Source organism: Haliaeetus leucocephalus, unplaced genomic scaffold (genome assembly GCF_000737465.1).
Source record: "Haliaeetus leucocephalus isolate CR32 unplaced genomic scaffold, Haliaeetus_leucocephalus-4.0 Scaffold656, whole genome shotgun sequence".
Lineage (NCBI taxonomy): Eukaryota > Metazoa > Chordata > Aves > Accipitriformes > Accipitridae > Haliaeetus > Haliaeetus leucocephalus.
The window spans coordinates 17,182,716-17,200,132 of NW_010973092.1; the positions used below are offsets into that span (position 1 = coordinate 17,182,716).

The window sequence follows — 17,417 nt, forward strand, 5'->3', positions numbered from 1 at the left end:
TCATTGTTTTAGTGTGGGGACTTCTAACTTCCCTTCAGATTGCATTCTTTTATGTAAAAACTTGCCTGCAGAAATCTAAATTAATAGACAATATTCTAAAAATGCACAAGTTTTCAGTAAAGACACTCTTGCTGAAGCATCCAGTGGAAACTTACACTCTAAAATACAATCAAGTTTTCACAGACAAAGAGAAAAGTCCTTTCCTGTGGGGCACCCAAACATTGTTCAAGTAGAAGAGACAAACAGATTCTATGTAGTCTCTCGGAGGCCTGTTTTCATGAGAGTTCTTGTCCCTGAACTATCAGAGGAAAGTCATTCATCCTGCAAATATGTAATTGCTTCTTTTCAAAGTTTAGCATTCACCTGCTCTAGTCATTACCGGACATATTGCACCTAAGTACAAGTACATTGAAGCTAATTGTGTGAAAATATTTATGACTACTGGATCAAGTGAAAGCCATCTGTTCATTAAAAAACTCCCTGCCATCAACAGCATTCTAATCAGCTGCAACTTGGCTGCATTGAAGAAGTGGTACTTACAGCACTCGAAGAGACCTGAGCCCATTGAATGCGTGGACTGGAATGCACCGAAGTCTATTGTAACTCAAGATGCTGGGGGAATGAGAGAAAAGAGTTACAACATTGTATTTTCTTTGATTATTTCACTACTAATTCAACCACGAAGAAGCATGGAAATCCACATGCCTAAGTAACAAGACATACACTAATTGTTCAACACCTAAGGTGATGTCTGAAAAGCAATTAAAACTGTTATCAAAACTTTGGACTACTTACAGTGTTGATAATTGAGTCATGTTGCTGAAGGTGTAATTGGCCAATACGCTTATGCTGTTGTTGCTCAAATCACTGAAGAAACACACAGAGAAAATATCATTTATATGTATGAACTGTGAAATAAGTCTTTTTTAAAAGATTACATAATATCTGCACAGCAAAGTGCTTGAAGCAATTAAGAAGTCACATATTATCAATTGACATTTTTCTAACCAACTCTAGAAGCAAAGCACATCAGAGCCCCCTAAAAAGCCTCAGACTCAGAAATATTAAGGCATATCTCCAGCATACAGCATTCAAAAAAAAAAAAAAATCAGTGAATACAAGCAAAAGTTTTGAAGGAGGATAAATTAATAAATGATACAAGCACGGGTGAATATTTACTGAACCAACTTGCTTTGTAATGTATTACAGGCATACCGTTTCCATATGCTCTTCACATTGACAGCTACTAGAAAAAAAATTACATTTTTCATTTTCAAACAAGTCTTTTAGGCTCAAACAGAACATTCTGTTTTGTTGTTGTTCTCCCTTGAAAAACAAAATTAGAGATGTTTCCAAATAAAACACTCTTTTAAAACAGAGGATTGCAGTTTTCCCTCCATGTTGCTTTTGTCTGAGTTTGTTCTGCCCGTTTGACTTGAGTATCTACACAGCTGATTCCAACAGCATTTGAAAACTTCTGATAAATAGTTCAGCCAAGAAATTTCACTCCTGTGTATTTCAGGCAGCAATTTACTGAACAAAGGCTAGTTGTGTCTCTATCTGTATGACTGTTCATAGCAGAAACAGCTATGCAAATTTTCATTGCCTTAGCATTATAAATACTGCCTCACCTAGAACAAATTAATGCTGTCTCCTCTGTTAATGACCTTTACAGCTTTGCACAGATAAATCTGCCAAGTGAAACTGTAGCAGCCTGCGTGAGAGTTTAGTCCTCTCGCAGAGCCTGGAAGCTCCTGCAGAGGAAGGGTCTCTGGTGCTCTCAGTCACCTCACTCTTTCTCTGCTCTTTATGAACACTTATTGGCAGCAGTGACCACTGTGAAATTCTCTCCAAATTCAAATTACAGAAGGTTTTTGGGTCTTGTGGGTTTTTTTTCCTCCAAATACTAATTATTTATGTTCCACCTACAACATAGTGCAGAAAGAGCCATGTAATTTTCTTGACATTGAAACCACGTGTTTCTTACATCAGTGTCAGGTGTCTGAAAGTGGAGAGCCCCTTCGGCACAGCAGTCAGATGGTTTCCTTCCAGGTAACTGAAAAAAAGTCAGATTTGACAATTACACAAACATGTTAACAAGAACTCCTGTCACTCAATTTGCACCATGAAAGAGGAAAATAAAAAGTCAGTCACTAAGGAAATTATCTTTGATTCATTGCTTTGAAACTATAACAGTTTCTCCTTTATAAGTGAATTATCCCACATGCAAAGGATGACAGTAGCTTATTTATTTTTTTAATTTCTTTTTTTAAGACTTAGAAGTGAATAAAGGATCTCTGGCCTACAGCGAACAGAAATGACCAGTTGGTTCTTCTGTGACAGCAACTGAAAAAAAGGAGAAAAATTATATAGCTTGTGCCCTGAACCTAAAGTTATCTTTTTAACAAGTTTCTGTAAGAACTCTGAGTGCTGACTGATCCTGTTAGGAAGGTTTTTATCTTGTGCATGTAAGTTCCTTGTACAGCCAGAACTGGAAGAGGAGCTGCACTGCCAGGTCTCTGTGTTGCAAAAAGTCTCAGTTACTCTAGTGTCAACACAAACATCCACGAGTTTGATGCCACATCCTTACCTTTCCTCTTCAAAGTATGCTGGTGCAGGGTGAAAACTTGGTACAAATTGAAGACCAAAGACCAAGTTCTCTTTGAATACAGGCTCCTCCTATAAGCACTAAGTGTATTTAATAGAATAGCTTGTGTTTCCAGGGTAGAAGTTGTTTGAGACACCACTGAATGTGTCTCTATTCAGACGCATGCACAGTAGGGCTAAAGCCTTTTGGGATAATCCTATGTCCTCATACAGGCATATAGTACCGGTATTTTGAAGTTTTTCTCCACTGAAGAAACATGAACATTAAGTAACTAAGGGAAAAACCCTGAACAAATACTTTCCAAAAGTTTGCCCAGTTTGCCCAGAAGAAAGCACGGGTACTCAAGACTCCACAGCTGACCTGTGGTAGCAATGGGATGTGGAGATTTTCCTGTTTATTACAAAATAATAGAGACAGAACTGGAGTTCTTTTCCTTAACCTTGGCTTTTGGGTGAAACCGCATGCCTGGAAGATACCAAAGTAATAAGGCTCCAATGGAAATTGACCGCTGTGGTGCCATGACACTCTCAAGGTGATCCTCCAGACATCTGCGAGAAGCCATATCTACCTGGGAAATAAATCCAACTTTCTCAGAAAGTACTGTGTAGGAGGAAGGCATTTTTCCCTCCACAGGTGAGGATAAAAGATGAAATAATATTTCCCCTCCTTACAAGACACTTCAGGGGATTTTTCTTAAGGTAGACATGGGGCAACGCAATTGATGTGGTATGTTTTTGAAAGATAATCAAGTGTAGCCAGGAAATGCAGCCCACAGACACCAGAACACTTAATGTGCTGCCTCTACTGCTGAAAATATAATCCGATAATAATGTTAAGAATTTTTATCCCACACATACAATTTCCTTTTCTTTGGCAACAGACCTCCTTATTCTGTGTTTACTATAGCAAACAACAATAATAGATTATTACTGTGCTGTATGTTCCCTCTCTATGTTAACTGTAACAGCAGAGATATTTGTGTAAACTAAATCCAAGAAAATTTTCCCACAAACTTTATTTTTACATTATTTAAAAATAAAATCTATAAACACTAACAGAATTTCTTACATAATATACTTTATAACTGTCACATTTCTGCCCCCTGGCCCCTTCTATTCCAGCATAATGCCTTCTCACCATTTTCTGCTGCTTCAGCTCTCTTTTCAACTAAACTACTCCAACTGAACTACCCCAGCCTCCTGGTTATCCATTCTGCCTGTGCATAGGATCCCATCAAGGCAGAATTACTTTAGAGCATGCGGTGGGCCTGACCTAGCTCCTGCTAGGATTAGGCTAGACAAGCAGGACTACAGGTTTTTGAATTTTAACCAAAAGCAAAATCCTTCCTTAATGAAAAAAACTATTGCGCCAATTAATCTCTCCATTCACAAAGATCACAATCATCAAGTGACGGTGTTGCACAGTAAAGTTAGCCCTTGCAAAGTAGTGACAGCCACTCTGCTGATGCAAATTATCACAAACCAGAGTATGGGTTATTTATGCCACATTTACACCTCCTGTGGATATTTGTATTCAGCAAGTGTAAAGTCCCTTGCTTCATTTTGACAAATTTTTTTATAGATTATTATGAAAATGGAGTTCCTTGGTGAATTCACACCATAAATTGTTACGTAGAAGATCCTCAGAATTCAGCCACATGTGTTACTATTAAACAGGGAAATCATGTCTCATTTCCCCAGTCATGGTGTGCTATGGATGCAGCAGGCTGCTGGGAGTCTGCACCTTCTCTTTCATCCCAGAAAGCGGCAAATCTTAAACCCATGCATGACAGTAGTTTAAGGTTCCAGTCTTTATTCCCAATGTAAAATCCAAAGGATTTCCAAAAGAAATCAAAAGCAGGTCGTGTATTATGTATTTGGAAGCTATACATGATTTTCCTTTAGGAAAGGAGTCTCAACTCTAGCAATGTGTTGAAAACTTCAGAAATATATTTTCAGGATGTTCTCTTGTTGATCCCAATATGAAACAGCCTGCAATTTGAAGAAACTGATGATGGCTAGCCAAAGTTTCTTCCCCCGTGTTTTGCTTTCTGGTGCAATCAGAAGTCGAGGGTGCACATTTTAATCCAGTGCTTCATTATTCAGACTAACATAGACACACAGACCCCTGGAGTTAAACTCCTACAGAATATCTGCTTTCAATAGCTTTGGATTTGTACTGCAAGCAATTTGATGGTTATATAAATGTGCTAGCAGAAAGCTGCAATACTTATACCAGTGGTATAATTTCTGAATAAACACAATTTTACACTGAAAAATTACTGATAATATACTTTTCATGCATACGTAAGAACAATTCGCCACTGTTAAACCTTTCACCACATTATACAAAGAATGGCAGTATCTTCTAAGCAAAAAAATCATTCATTTTGAAAGCACATTTAAGTGCAATGAATTTGAAATAACCAGAGCTTTTAGGGCATAAAGGCATGCCAAGAATCAGGAGGATGTGAGATGCAACATTTGAAGAAACCAAGTGCTGCAGATGAGCTGTTGCCCACTGCAGGCCAGGCCTCCATCAGAGCAGGGAGGGGATGCAGGGGCAGCAGCTCTGCACCTTGCTGGGCTGAAGGTGATGTGTGGGGGCTACAAGAGGGCTGGAAGCTGGACACAGTGAATAACAGAATTATTTCTGAGGGTGAAAGGGCAGAGTCCAGTTACAAAACTCTGAGTATTTATGTATACATATATATAAATAAAATACCATGGATGAAGCTACAGACTCCCTGCGCAAACAAAACAAAACAAGCCCTAACAGAATGATGTGGAGGGAAGATGGTATTTTTAATTATTTTCAATCCTTAGCCAACGGAAGATTTTTTTTGCATCTGGTATGCAGAGAAATTCTGGCATGAATGAAAAAAATGTACATCTAATTTTAATTATCAGAGTCAAGTTATTAATTATAGTCACAGTCCACAGTGGGTGTCAGCTGCCTTAATATAGACACACTGACTAGTATCCAAAACAACCTCATTTGCTTCCTAAAGTCTCTAGATGCTGTAGTTTAAATATCAGATTGGAAATTGTTTTTTACCCCATGAATGCTGCTGGGAATCTTGAAATCTCAATAATGACTTGTAATCAACAAGCGATTACCAGAGACAAAACTGAAAAAAACCTAAAAACATGAGTTCATGTTCTCATAAAATGCCACCAACTACCTATCAGGAAAGGCTTCTTCTAAAACATGACTGAGTGCTGGAGACAGGTAACTGTTTGGCCAGGATGGCTGGCACTGTGGGGCACGTCACGCCTCGCTCCATGCCTGCACCAACCGCGCCGGCTCTCGGAGCCCAGTGCTTGCAGCAGCCCTGGGGCTCATCCAGCACCTTCCACACACACTAACATCACACATAAAAAATTTAAAACTATGCATAAAAGATGACAGCTGTTCTTTTCCCAACTTGTCTATTTTTATACTGAAACCACTTGGATTGGAGGTGATATAACCAGCACAAGGTGCCAAAGCATCATGTAACAATTTGAATCACTTGGAACCTTTTTTGTACTGACATGTCTCTTCAGCCATAAAGTCAAGCTCACAGCAGCAATCTGTGCTAGGAGAAGAAACTGGAGAGAGAAATCAGTTCTCATGCAGTAATTGAAAAGGCACAAAGCCCCTCCTTTAATTTCTTTAAATATTTCATATAGAATGCTACAGTACAAAAAAAAGATATTTGACAATTTTATGCAGCTCTAAAATTAAGTTATAATCTAAACTTTTTAATGCAGATACCCAATATCCTAAAATTTTGAGGCAAGTTTCATTTCCTAAAAATGGTGTTCTGAGAGAGAATTGGGCTGTGAAAGATGAAAGATCTACAAGGCATAAACTTTAAGAGCTTCAATTACACTTTCTTGAGGAGAAACAAAATTCAAGTATGGATCTAAGTATAAATCTGGATCTTGGACTTTCTTACGTTTTGGCAAGTTTGGACTCTGGATTTTGCTGCATTTGTATGTCAGACCATAGCTTACAGGTCTGACACACAGAGACATGGCTGTGTTTGAGAGAAAAGTGAAGGCCCTGAAGTGAAACTTGTCTTTAGTCTCTATTAGTGCTAACATTACCTTTCTCATATGTACTCAAATTTCATCGGTCATTGAACACATTATTTGATAGTATAGATACTATTTACTTTTTCTAAATGTCAGATTTGAAATGCAGGTTTAAGTCCTCTATTTCAGCTGTAACTAAAATATCCTTCTACAGAACTATCCATTCTCTCAACGGGAGAATTCTCCTCCGCAGTGAATTAAGCAGGCTGTAAAACCTTTTATTATACAGGACCATGTAAGCCCAAGCTTTGATCTAAACTGTTTCTCTCCTTCACTATCAAAGGAAAATTCACCGAAGTCTGCGTTTAAGGGTCAGTGTATAAAGTAGTGCAAATTACCAGACAAGCAAAAGCATTTGCATTCTCAAGCAGATGATTTTCATCAGGTATCTCACTTCAGAGTTATCCCTTTGATCAACAGCAATATAGGCATACTGAAAAATGGCACTAAATTGTTACGATATTCTACATGTATCATAACTACCTGCTTAGGGCATATTTATTGCAACAATTTGCATGGCACGCGTACGAGCCATTTTTTTTGTCACAAGTCAAAAGAAATCACAAGTGCCTCGGAAGATGGAAAGGAGGGTTGAGATTGGTGGTAAATACCTCCAAGTAGATGTGGCAACAAATGTATGGGAAGCAAGTGTCAAAATCGTCTTGGCAACTGGAGATGCAGCTGAATAAAGGTGCCATGCTGAGGCTGAGGCAGCAACAGGCAGCAAACTAGAGGTGCGCAATAAAGAGCTAAAAGACAGTTCAGTGGGATCCCTCTGCTAGTAAGCAGGTCAGCCACTTGTGAAAACTGTTGTGCCAAGTACTGAATGAGCTTGCAGGCTAAATGAACCTAACAAGCAGAACAAAAGACACAAACAGGAGAGAGAAGGTTTGTGAGGAGAGAAAGAGAAATGGCAAAAGTAATGCAAATATTAATATGTATTAATATAAATGGAAAGAAAAACAATCACTCACAATGATGTATGGATGCAGGTTTTCCTAACAATCCCATCAGTGCTATCATATAGCTCAGTGTCATGACAACATTTGGAGTCTAGAGATGACATGATTAGTACATATTTATTCTAAAATACACCATGTTCATTATGTTACAGCTTATGCACACGCCATCCATATAATTGCCTCCAATGTTTTTCCCCAGTGCAAAATATTATTCGCTGTAGGTCCATAAAAGCAGCTGGATACTGTCAGATAAGACTTTATTAGAAATAGACGACGTTTTTGTGGAAAAAAAAAAAAAGAAAAAAAAGAAAAAAAAGAAAAAAAAAGAAAAAAAAAGAAAAAAACCCTAGTGTTCATGCACTGAGGTAATATGTAAAAGGAAAAAGAGCATGGGAAACTTAGTTCAAACAGATTTGGGGGAAAAAAAAAAGAAGAAAAGGAAAGCCTAAACCACTAAGCATCAGCGAGGCTAAGTTCCAAACTAGCTATTTGCATGAACATTTTACTTCTGAACATCTGGACTAGAAAACTGAGTACGTTCAAAAAACCCAAGGCTTCTCTTCAGAACAAGCAAATAGTGGGAAAAAATCTAGGCAGTACGTAAATAGACAGCAAAGGAATTTGCAAGAAACAACATAATATTTCCCTATTCCCAAGAAACTGAAAGAAGACTTGCCCATGATGACAGGGTTTTGTGAAGGAATAGCTGGGAAATAGAAATTGCTTGCATCATCATCCCTCTAAAAAGCCAGGAGACTTAGTGATCTTTTCAACTCTATTCTAGATGGAAGCCTTCCCTGCCAAGGTAATCCCTCCTCCCAAGGGTGGTACAAAGCAAACACAGGGATGTCTCCTGTCATTCCAAGCTCTAAATATGAAGGAGATAATGGTTTTCACATGTTTTGTCTATATACACATTCAAAACAGAAACTCATGAAGAAAGTTGGAAGGAGAGAGCCTGTGTATCCAGTCCACCATGTAGTAAAACATTGCTGGTGATCTTTTTCGCTGAGCTTAGGTACAGTGAAATTTGACCCAGCAAGGGGTAACATTTTCCCTATGTGCCTGTGCGAGAGGTGTGTTCATATTTGCACATTGCTGTTTAATACCTGTTACAATGAAAAAATTCCTGCTTTAAGACCATTGTAAGACCTCTAAAAGAATTTAAAAGAACTTCTGAGAAGGCTATATTCAGCCGTATCAGACTGGTTTATCTAGATACATGGTAGTTCTTTTTCTTAAACCATGTTGTATAAAACCACACTGCAGTTTAACAAAAAGCACTGCAGCTAACGTGCCTTGTAAATCCATATATCAATAATGGAAGTTTATAAAAGCCGGACTGGTGCATTCATAACAATTCCACTAAAACGCTCCCCTGCATCATACCACTGTTCAGGCCTCCCGCAGGGAGGGAGCTGTGGCCAAGAGGCTCTTTACACCCTTGTCCTCTCCTTGGCATGAGCTCTGTCCTTGGTGACCGCAGCTTTGTGCAGGTGCCTGGTGGGAGCACAGAGACCCCAGCACACTGCCCAGAGGTCTCTGACGTGAGAGCGTGGAAGGGGAGAAAGGCAGCGCGGGTTGCGGTAACACGGGGCAAGGATTTTTGAATCTACCTCAGCACCTGTGCCCGCTGTACCAGTGAGAACGGTGAAGGCATCCCTGCGCCGGAGACCGCTGTGGCTCTCTCTAGCCATGCAAAAGCCATTATATCTTCTGTAGCAGGTAACTTCTGCACTTTCTGGTTTCTAGTGCTTAACAGATACCCACTGCTACCACAGAAACAAAACAGCTTTAAGAAGATACTCCAGCCTTAGGACACAGTTCAAGGGATCTAGGACTGCCCTAGGGAAATGGGGGTATTCTGGTGTGAGAAGTGTAAATAGATTGAACAAGATAAATCTCTTTCACCCTGTGCCCAGAAAGCCATTGGGTTCTCTCTGCCAAGTTTTCACTGTCCTCAAAATGAGGCAAGAGGTGGGGTGCCACAGGAGATGCTGTCTAGCACAGCAGCAATGACAATTCTCACAGAACAATAAAAATACTTAAGTTCATGCCTGCAACTTGAAACCTAGATGATATAATCCCTTCTAGATTATGGGCAAAATCTTCATCTCAATCTGGAAACAGAAGGCAAGTAAGATTGATTTTTTTCAAAAAATTATTTATTTCTTTCTTGTCATGGTTTCCACAACTACATGAAATTCTTAGCTTCAGTACCTGCAGCTCATCTTTTGGTATAGATACAAATAAGGAGCTCAGTTTGTGTTGGTTGAGAGGAGAGTGAGATCAGGATTGAATTTTGAGGCAGCTGGGACAGATTCAAGGTTATATTTCAAGAACATGAAATATTCAGAGCCAGCCAGTCCGTGGCTGACTGTGTTCTGCTGACACATTTCTGGATTGAAAGCAGAAAGCCAAACTAGAGGCTTGCACAGCCAAGAGGCTCCTACTGAAGAAGACAGTCACGTAAACTCCTATGAACTCAAACTGCTCGGTTCCAGGCTATTGCCTCATTTGCCAAGAAACAGCTTAAGAAATATAGCAGTTTTCAAGAATGTGAGATTAATTTCACTCTTTTTGTGAAAGTTATGTCGTCAGTGTATCAGATAGTATCAGTAAAACTCAATATGCAAAATAAAATTCCTCAGTGTGGCAGTGGAAATCAAAGTAACATCTGTGATATCTTATTGTTGGCAAGTCACATTTGAATGCAATGAAACCTGAACAAGAATAGAGCAGAAACCACCTTGCGGACTTTTTATCACTGATGGCAATATATAAGGGAATACAGGCCAGGACTTGGCTTTTAATTCAAACCACTATTTAACCAACCCCTGGTTAACAGTGTTCCAAGGATGTATTCATTAATGCAAAATTTCCATGTTAATTTGAATTACCACATACACTTTCAGTACACTCCTCACTCAGAAACAAAGTCTTGTATTTGACTACAACACTGGTAAAACCAGTGCAAACCACATTTTAATTCATTACAAAATTCACTGAACATACCAACTAACTCTGCCAATTCCTTTCGCATAGAAATGTTGATGAGATTGTAACAAGTTTCAGTAATGACTCACCTGGGATAGATTTGAATAAGGACCTAAAGGGGAAAAGCTCAGTATTTCTATTGCCAACCATTTAAGCCAAGCAGTTCCACCAGTGTATTTTCTTTCCATGGAAAGAACCAAATTCAGTGTAAAATCATAGCAAGGCGTACGTGGAAAGATGACTAGAAAAATGGTTCTCAACTAGGATGAATTTACTTTACAATTTAATCAAATTATCTGTTATTTTAGCCATTTCATGAGGTTTGAAGAAAAGAATTCATTGTTTCTTTCCACCACTGGCTTTCTTTATCTTTTTTTTAAATCTCCTCAGAGGATAATTAGCTCACAGATGCATAAGTCATATTTTCATCATCCTTTCAAATTGCCTGTTGTGAGCTTAGGCTTCTCAGAAGCACTACAGGATTATTTGGTACTACTATATGCATTTGTTCCCTACACACAGAATTAATGGGTACAAGGATAGATAAACTGTGTTCCCATTAGAGAGCAATGTATTCAGTCAAGGGACAAATAAGTATAAAAATAACAGTCAAAACATATGGAAAGCACCAAAGCACAAAACACCAGTCACCGAAGTCAAAGGCAAAACCCCCAAGGACCTACAAAGCCTCACTATGATGTAATTTCATGAACTTCTCATGAAAGAAGCTATGTAAAAGGTAACTTACAGCTCAGTCACGTCTTTGGGAATTCCTTTGGGCAATATCCGCAGCCCTTTGTTGCTGCAGCGTACCACCGAGTCCACACAGGTACACTGGGAAGGACAAGGAGGTGAAAGCAAGCAGCTGCTTTCATCATTACCTGCAGAGGGAGAGAACTGGGGTGTTAGGAAGTCAGCTTTAGAGCCCAAAGTCATGCACTTTGAAGATAACTGCTTACAAGGACTAAGGAGGGACATCCCTGAATCCATGGCAACCATCACAATATTTTAAAGTGGATCCTATGCTTTGGATCAACCTGCCTTCATACAGGTTCTTTAGGGAACATGAAAAACAGCGCAAAAACTGAATAGCAATATTTTTGAATAAATATTTTTTTTCTAAGGAGTATCTGCTTCTCTGTAATTTTGCAAATTACAGTAAAATCAGTTATGTGAATCCCAAATCCTTCCCCCACCCCCGATGTACTAGCTGAAATAGAGAACTTGACCAGAACATTGCCCTTAAATTCATCTAGACAGATGATATTCACTACCTACTCTGCTTTAGGAACTTTTTTTTTTTTTTTAAATTCAGCTTTTAGATGTTGATTTTTTACTTTTTAAAGTCAGCCTGGCACTTCATTTATCATCTGAATTGTAATACCTCATTGTTTTTGACAAGGATAACCAGGCAAACAAGAAACTGAGCAGCATACTTCCAACTGCTCGTGATCTATCTGTGCACACATAAAAATATCTACTTTCTCCAAAAATGGTTTCAAAAGTCCATAAACAGCAGATTAAATCTTGTAATTGAAGAACAATAGGATTTCTGCAGAAGAAACCAACTCTTTGAAGTTAAGAACATTAAAGGATGGATTTTCCCCAAAAGCAACAGGCTTTGCAGAATATGAGGCAAATGCATGCTATAGTATCACGATGTATATGAAAGGAAACACTTAGTGGCACGTTCTCTAGATGACAGTGAGAGGAATCACACAACTGTTTGTGAGTACAGGCAGCCTGAGCTGACCAGGACGGAGACACAGTGCTGCAATCCAAGAGCGCACAGCCAGCTGTCATTATGTGCTGCCTTTTTTTTTCAAACTGATGCAAGGACTAATTGAGAAAGATCTGTTTCTTTCTTCTCTCTGCTGGATGTACCCATGAGCATTGAGATTAAAGAATAAGAGTGGAAATCCTGATACAAGATAACAAAATTACCCATAAATGTATGGGTAGGGAATAATTTGTATTCAGAGGGATGGAGAAGGATGACCAGCCTACAGAAGAACAGGGAAGATTTTTTTTCTTTCTCTCCCCAGCTGGCTTAATGACTGGAAACAAAATTCAAAGTCTTTCATAAACCTGCAGAAAGACCATGTTTCTTCAGCATATTCAATTTCCCCCTATGTTCTGTGTTTTACACCCTGCCACCATCTACCTTCCATTCACCACAGCTGTCTGAGTGACTGTATGATAGAGAAAGCTCCCACGTATGCAATGCCATTTTGCAGACTTTTTTTTTTTTTCCTCCTGAACTAAAAGCAAATTATTCTTTAATGACTAAACTTGGGTCCCTTGAGCTCTGAGCCCAAGCACCTGGGCCTGTTGCCAGATTGCTCGGCTAGGACAGGAATTAATTTCTACTCTAAGTAGGAAACTTCTATCACTCTTATGGTCTCTTTAGAGGTATGACTAACTGCAGCTCCAGCATATCTGGTCTTAACAGGCAACAGCAGCCTACAAGTCAAGTTAGCAGTGCATTCATCAGTCAATTTTTCTCCTTACTATTTTCTCTAAAATCTGCTTGATCAGAAAGCAAAGAACTAGCTGGAGAATGAATGAAATGTCAGGAAGTTTTTTTTTAAAACCTATATGGACCCGTCAAAGCATTAAGAATCACTGGGTCACTTCAAATATCTAAGTGCTTTTATTTCCCTTTATTCATACCTGTTATTTGTGAAACTGAACACTATCCAAAACTAAAAGACTTTCCAAGCAAGCACCATTCCCCCAGAGTGTTATCTGAGTGTATGAATAAAGAAGTGGGAGCAAGGGCCAGGATTATAGTAGCATTATACAAAGCAGAGCATTTGTCTAGAATAAATTCATTCTTATATTTAGATGTAGATAGTAGAAATTCAGAAACTGGAAATCAAGAATAAAAACAAACTCCTGATAGGGAACAATGAACTTCAGCTCTAAACAGCTGTCTTCCTCATCACTAAACTGCAATGTTTACCATGCAGTATTGCTTGATAGGAAGGGAGGTCCTCATAGAGGTGCCAACATTATCATAAATGCCAAACTGAATTGAATTTTCTTACCATCGCAGGTGAAGTCCTGGACATCTACATCTTGGATTGGAATATCCTTTAAGAAAAAGGGTTTCAAGCAGCGCGGATTTCCACTGACAATTCTCTTCTTCCTCAACCATTTTCCCAGCCAGGCCAAATGGCAGTTACAATTAAAGGAGTTAGCCAGCAAATTACTGAAACAGAACAAGACATAATCGCATCAAATATGAACATACAGAAATACTGACATAACTACAGGAAGATGATGGGTTCCAAGTCCAAGCTCTTTCCTGCCATCTGTTTCTGTGAGATTCTCCTCTGTTCTACAGATTGGGAAAGTTCTATGCAGGTTTTATACTAGGACTAGGGTTGTAATTAAAATATACGTATATGCATATGTAGATATATATGTTTATAAACCAAAATACTTACTGCTACAACTATTTTTTAGACATACTTATATCACTACCAGGGCTGTATTCATAGTGGATTTCAACCCAAGCTACAGCTCACACCCAAGTCTAAACTCACCTCACACACTCTACCCACACGTGCATGATCTTCAATATCATTATTTCAAGTAATGCCAAGCAAAAGTTTAGCACTGCTAGGCCTTAGCACAGACCTGCAGGTACCACTCCCTGTGTGTACAGCCAAGCTGGCTTAGCACACCGTTCCTTGCCCCAGTATGGTCATGCTTTCCACTCGCCTGTGTTACGGCCCACACAAACCAGTGCCAGGTGGGAGCCAACTGGCAACCTGAATTTGGGTTTCCTACTGAAATGGTAAGGATAGCACTCTCTATGTACACATATAAAGCACCACTGTCAGCTTGAGCCACCTCTTATGAAGCTTTCTAAGGTCAGTGTATCTGTAGTGAAAAGCATCTGCTCTACTGCCTTGTGAAATTTGTGAGGTTTGCATCAAATCTTGCTACAGCTCCCAAAATATCTTTCAAATACAGTTGCAGCCTAGCTGCGGTACTGTGCTGTACAGTACCCAAAGCAATCATTTGACAGCCTCCATCAGAGGGGTGTATTCTTAACGTAGCTTGGGTTAGCAGTGTTTAAAAAAGGAAAGCCCTATCCATCCTGTTGTCAAGACATGAAAACAGATACATAGCAATTTCTCAGTGGAGCACCTGTAACATAGATAGTCAATATGGAAAAGATATTATTAATTTCTATTTCTTAATAGGTTGTGATCCTTTGAATGAAAGGAGTGTAAGGTGACAGTTATTTTAAGCAACCATCTTTCTAAGATAACTAGAATTAGTGTTGAGAATCATGGAAAAAAAAACTTTCTCTGGAGTCCTGTACTGAAATGCCTATCCATAATTTGTGTGTAAGCGTTTTTATAACTAAACTTCAGATGAAGGAAAGAGGCTGATATCCCTGGTAAAACAAGAAGGCTGACTATCTTATGTACAAGCACAGGAAGAATCAATAGCCTCAGTCTGAGGCTGCCTTATCGAAGAAAAATGAGCTGTCAGAGCCCCATGTATGGAAAATGAAGTATCTAAACTAACACTCATGGAATTCTCACATCATCTGTGAATATGTCCAAGAGTTATTATTTTGGTAGTACAGAAAAATAGACGATAATGAAATTTCTCTAAAGCATAGCATAGCTTAAAGACAAAAAAATTTAAGGCCTTAAAGAAACAGGCACTTCAAATGCAGGTGTAGTAGCTGAAGACCTTGTAAGTCTTCACTTGCAACATACTTTTACAAACCTAAACATGTAGTCAAAATCACAATTAGGTTTTCAGCCAAGCAATTCCTTCAGAAAACTATAGTGCTGAAGACAAAAACATATGGCACAGTTGAGGTGTGGCAGCAAGAAAACAACCCCAAACCAACTCCTGAATTATATAGGTTCTAGGCCAACATCACATACCCACAATATGATTTACAGCTGCTCTCTGCATTGTAAAAAAAGCATACTTCAATCACTGTGCTAGCCTGGAGCTCTGGATGTGTAATTACATGTGGATCTAGCACAGACTATTGTACATTGTGTGAAGGGAGAACTGGGGGGGGAGGAGAAAACTCAGCATAATGTTCCATAATAAAAATACTCAACCCACTTCATGCTGACTAGGATTCAAAGGCAAGGCTAACTTGCTGTATAAAGGTGAGAAAACAAACAGGTTACATATGAGCTTTCAGACAGAATGTGCAGAAAAGCACTGAAAGCATTACTCTAATTCTAGTTACTTTCCTTCTGAGTTGTTTCCCATTTTCTTTAATCCATAATGGGACCACATGCAGGATGCCTTGTATATTTTCCATACTGACATACTTTGGCATGAACAGAGTGTTCAAACCAAACATTTAAACCTCCAACGCTAAGTGAACCAATGCTTCAAAGGCCATTTGTTCCACTGATGGAAGAGTGAGATCATATTCACAGAACAACTTCCGTGACACAAATCCTTAGAATTAAATAATCCACAATTGGAAACAAACAGCAGGTGTATATAATCAGGTTTCTGGAAAGCCAGCAGCTCTGAATGTAAAGAATATTTTGCATGTCTAGAGAGCTTCTTACCAGCACATATCAAAAACTTTCAGAAACATTCAAATGTTCAATCTACAAAATGCTCCCATCAAAATAGTAATTATCCCTTTCTACAGAGGAGAGGTTTCTTTGACTTAATGTGTTACTGCTCACTAGCTGAGCAGCAGTAACTATCCACAAACCCTCATTTTCTTCTTGGCAAACGCAGGTTAATGTATGACCTAAAATTTATTAAATCCTTGGATTAGAATTTGGATTATGCTTTTCTTAGGAACTAAGAAAGAAGTTGTTACATATTAATAAATAAACAAATCTACTGTTTTGAAATTCAAATAGCTCTAGGTAAAAAAGGACAAATTTATCTTGTCACACGTTACGCACATGCTCCTGCCACTTTAGCAACACCTGAATTTTGTCCTTTGTCCAACTGCAGAGCAGTGATTTTTTCCTTTAATGTAGTATTAAGTTCATACATGTCCCTACATACATGCTCTTTCCATGGCAAGACTGTGATGCAACTTTTGGAAAAAAATTAAGATCAAGGCTCTCTATAAGTATCACATGAGACAAGAGATTCCCTACTTCACTGGAAAAGCAACTGAAAGTCTGGAAAGGCCACTTATTTGCAAAAGCTTTATTTTGGAATCTGGCTATTCAAGTGGAGTTCTCAAATCACAAACAGCAATGTTGGGCAGACAAATTGTTATAAAAATTCATAATTAGTAATCAGAGTTCCAACACGTAAGACAGTGATTTAACCACTCAAACAGAAACAAAGCAATCAAGCTTTTAGCAAAGATGTCATACTAACATTAAAATCAGAAGTGTTTACTCAAGGACATAGACATATTTTTAAAATCAAGGGGGAACAGAAGTCTTGAGGAATGAAATATGCATAACCTACTACAAGCGTCTCTTAAAAATTGCAAAGAAGCCATAGAATATTAACTGTTTAAAAGGATCCCAGTGACCTGTTAGAAAAACATGCTGAAACCCATCTAGACATTGTTGAAATTAGGTTGCAAATATATCCTGGAATTTAGGATAAGTTTATACTAGAATAGTTTGCATGTCATTCTGATGAACCAGTTATCCTACTGGCATTAGCTCCATGCAGCTATTATAGTAATAATTCATGGAAAACCAGTTCTGCTTGCAAATATGCCCACTTGACTGTGTAAGGACTGAAAGACATGACAGAACTCCCCGTATGCAGAAGTGCAAG

At 38.7% G+C, this 17,417-nt stretch overlaps 1 protein-coding gene across 4 annotated transcripts in view; it reads right to left on the minus strand.

Moving 5' to 3' along the window:
* SLIT3 (slit homolog 3 (Drosophila)) overlaps nt 1-17,417 on the minus strand; it is a 531,488-nt gene that overhangs the window by 92,500 nt on the left and 421,571 nt on the right. For 2 of the 4 annotated variants that reach the window (XM_010579136.1, XM_010579135.1), the window contains exons 19-24: nt 13,700-13,863; nt 12,807-12,809; nt 11,398-11,530; nt 1,988-2,056; nt 796-867; nt 541-612 (exon numbers count right to left, since the gene is read on the minus strand). In XM_010579136.1, coding sequence (XP_010577438.1) covers nt 541-612; nt 796-867; nt 1,988-2,056; nt 11,398-11,530; nt 12,807-12,809; nt 13,700-13,863 — 513 coding nt within the window. The remainder of the gene's footprint in view (nt 1-540; nt 613-795; nt 868-1,987; nt 2,057-11,397; nt 11,531-12,806; nt 12,810-13,699; nt 13,864-17,417) is intronic. The other 2 variants (XM_010579134.1, XM_010579133.1) reach the window with 1 other exon arrangement.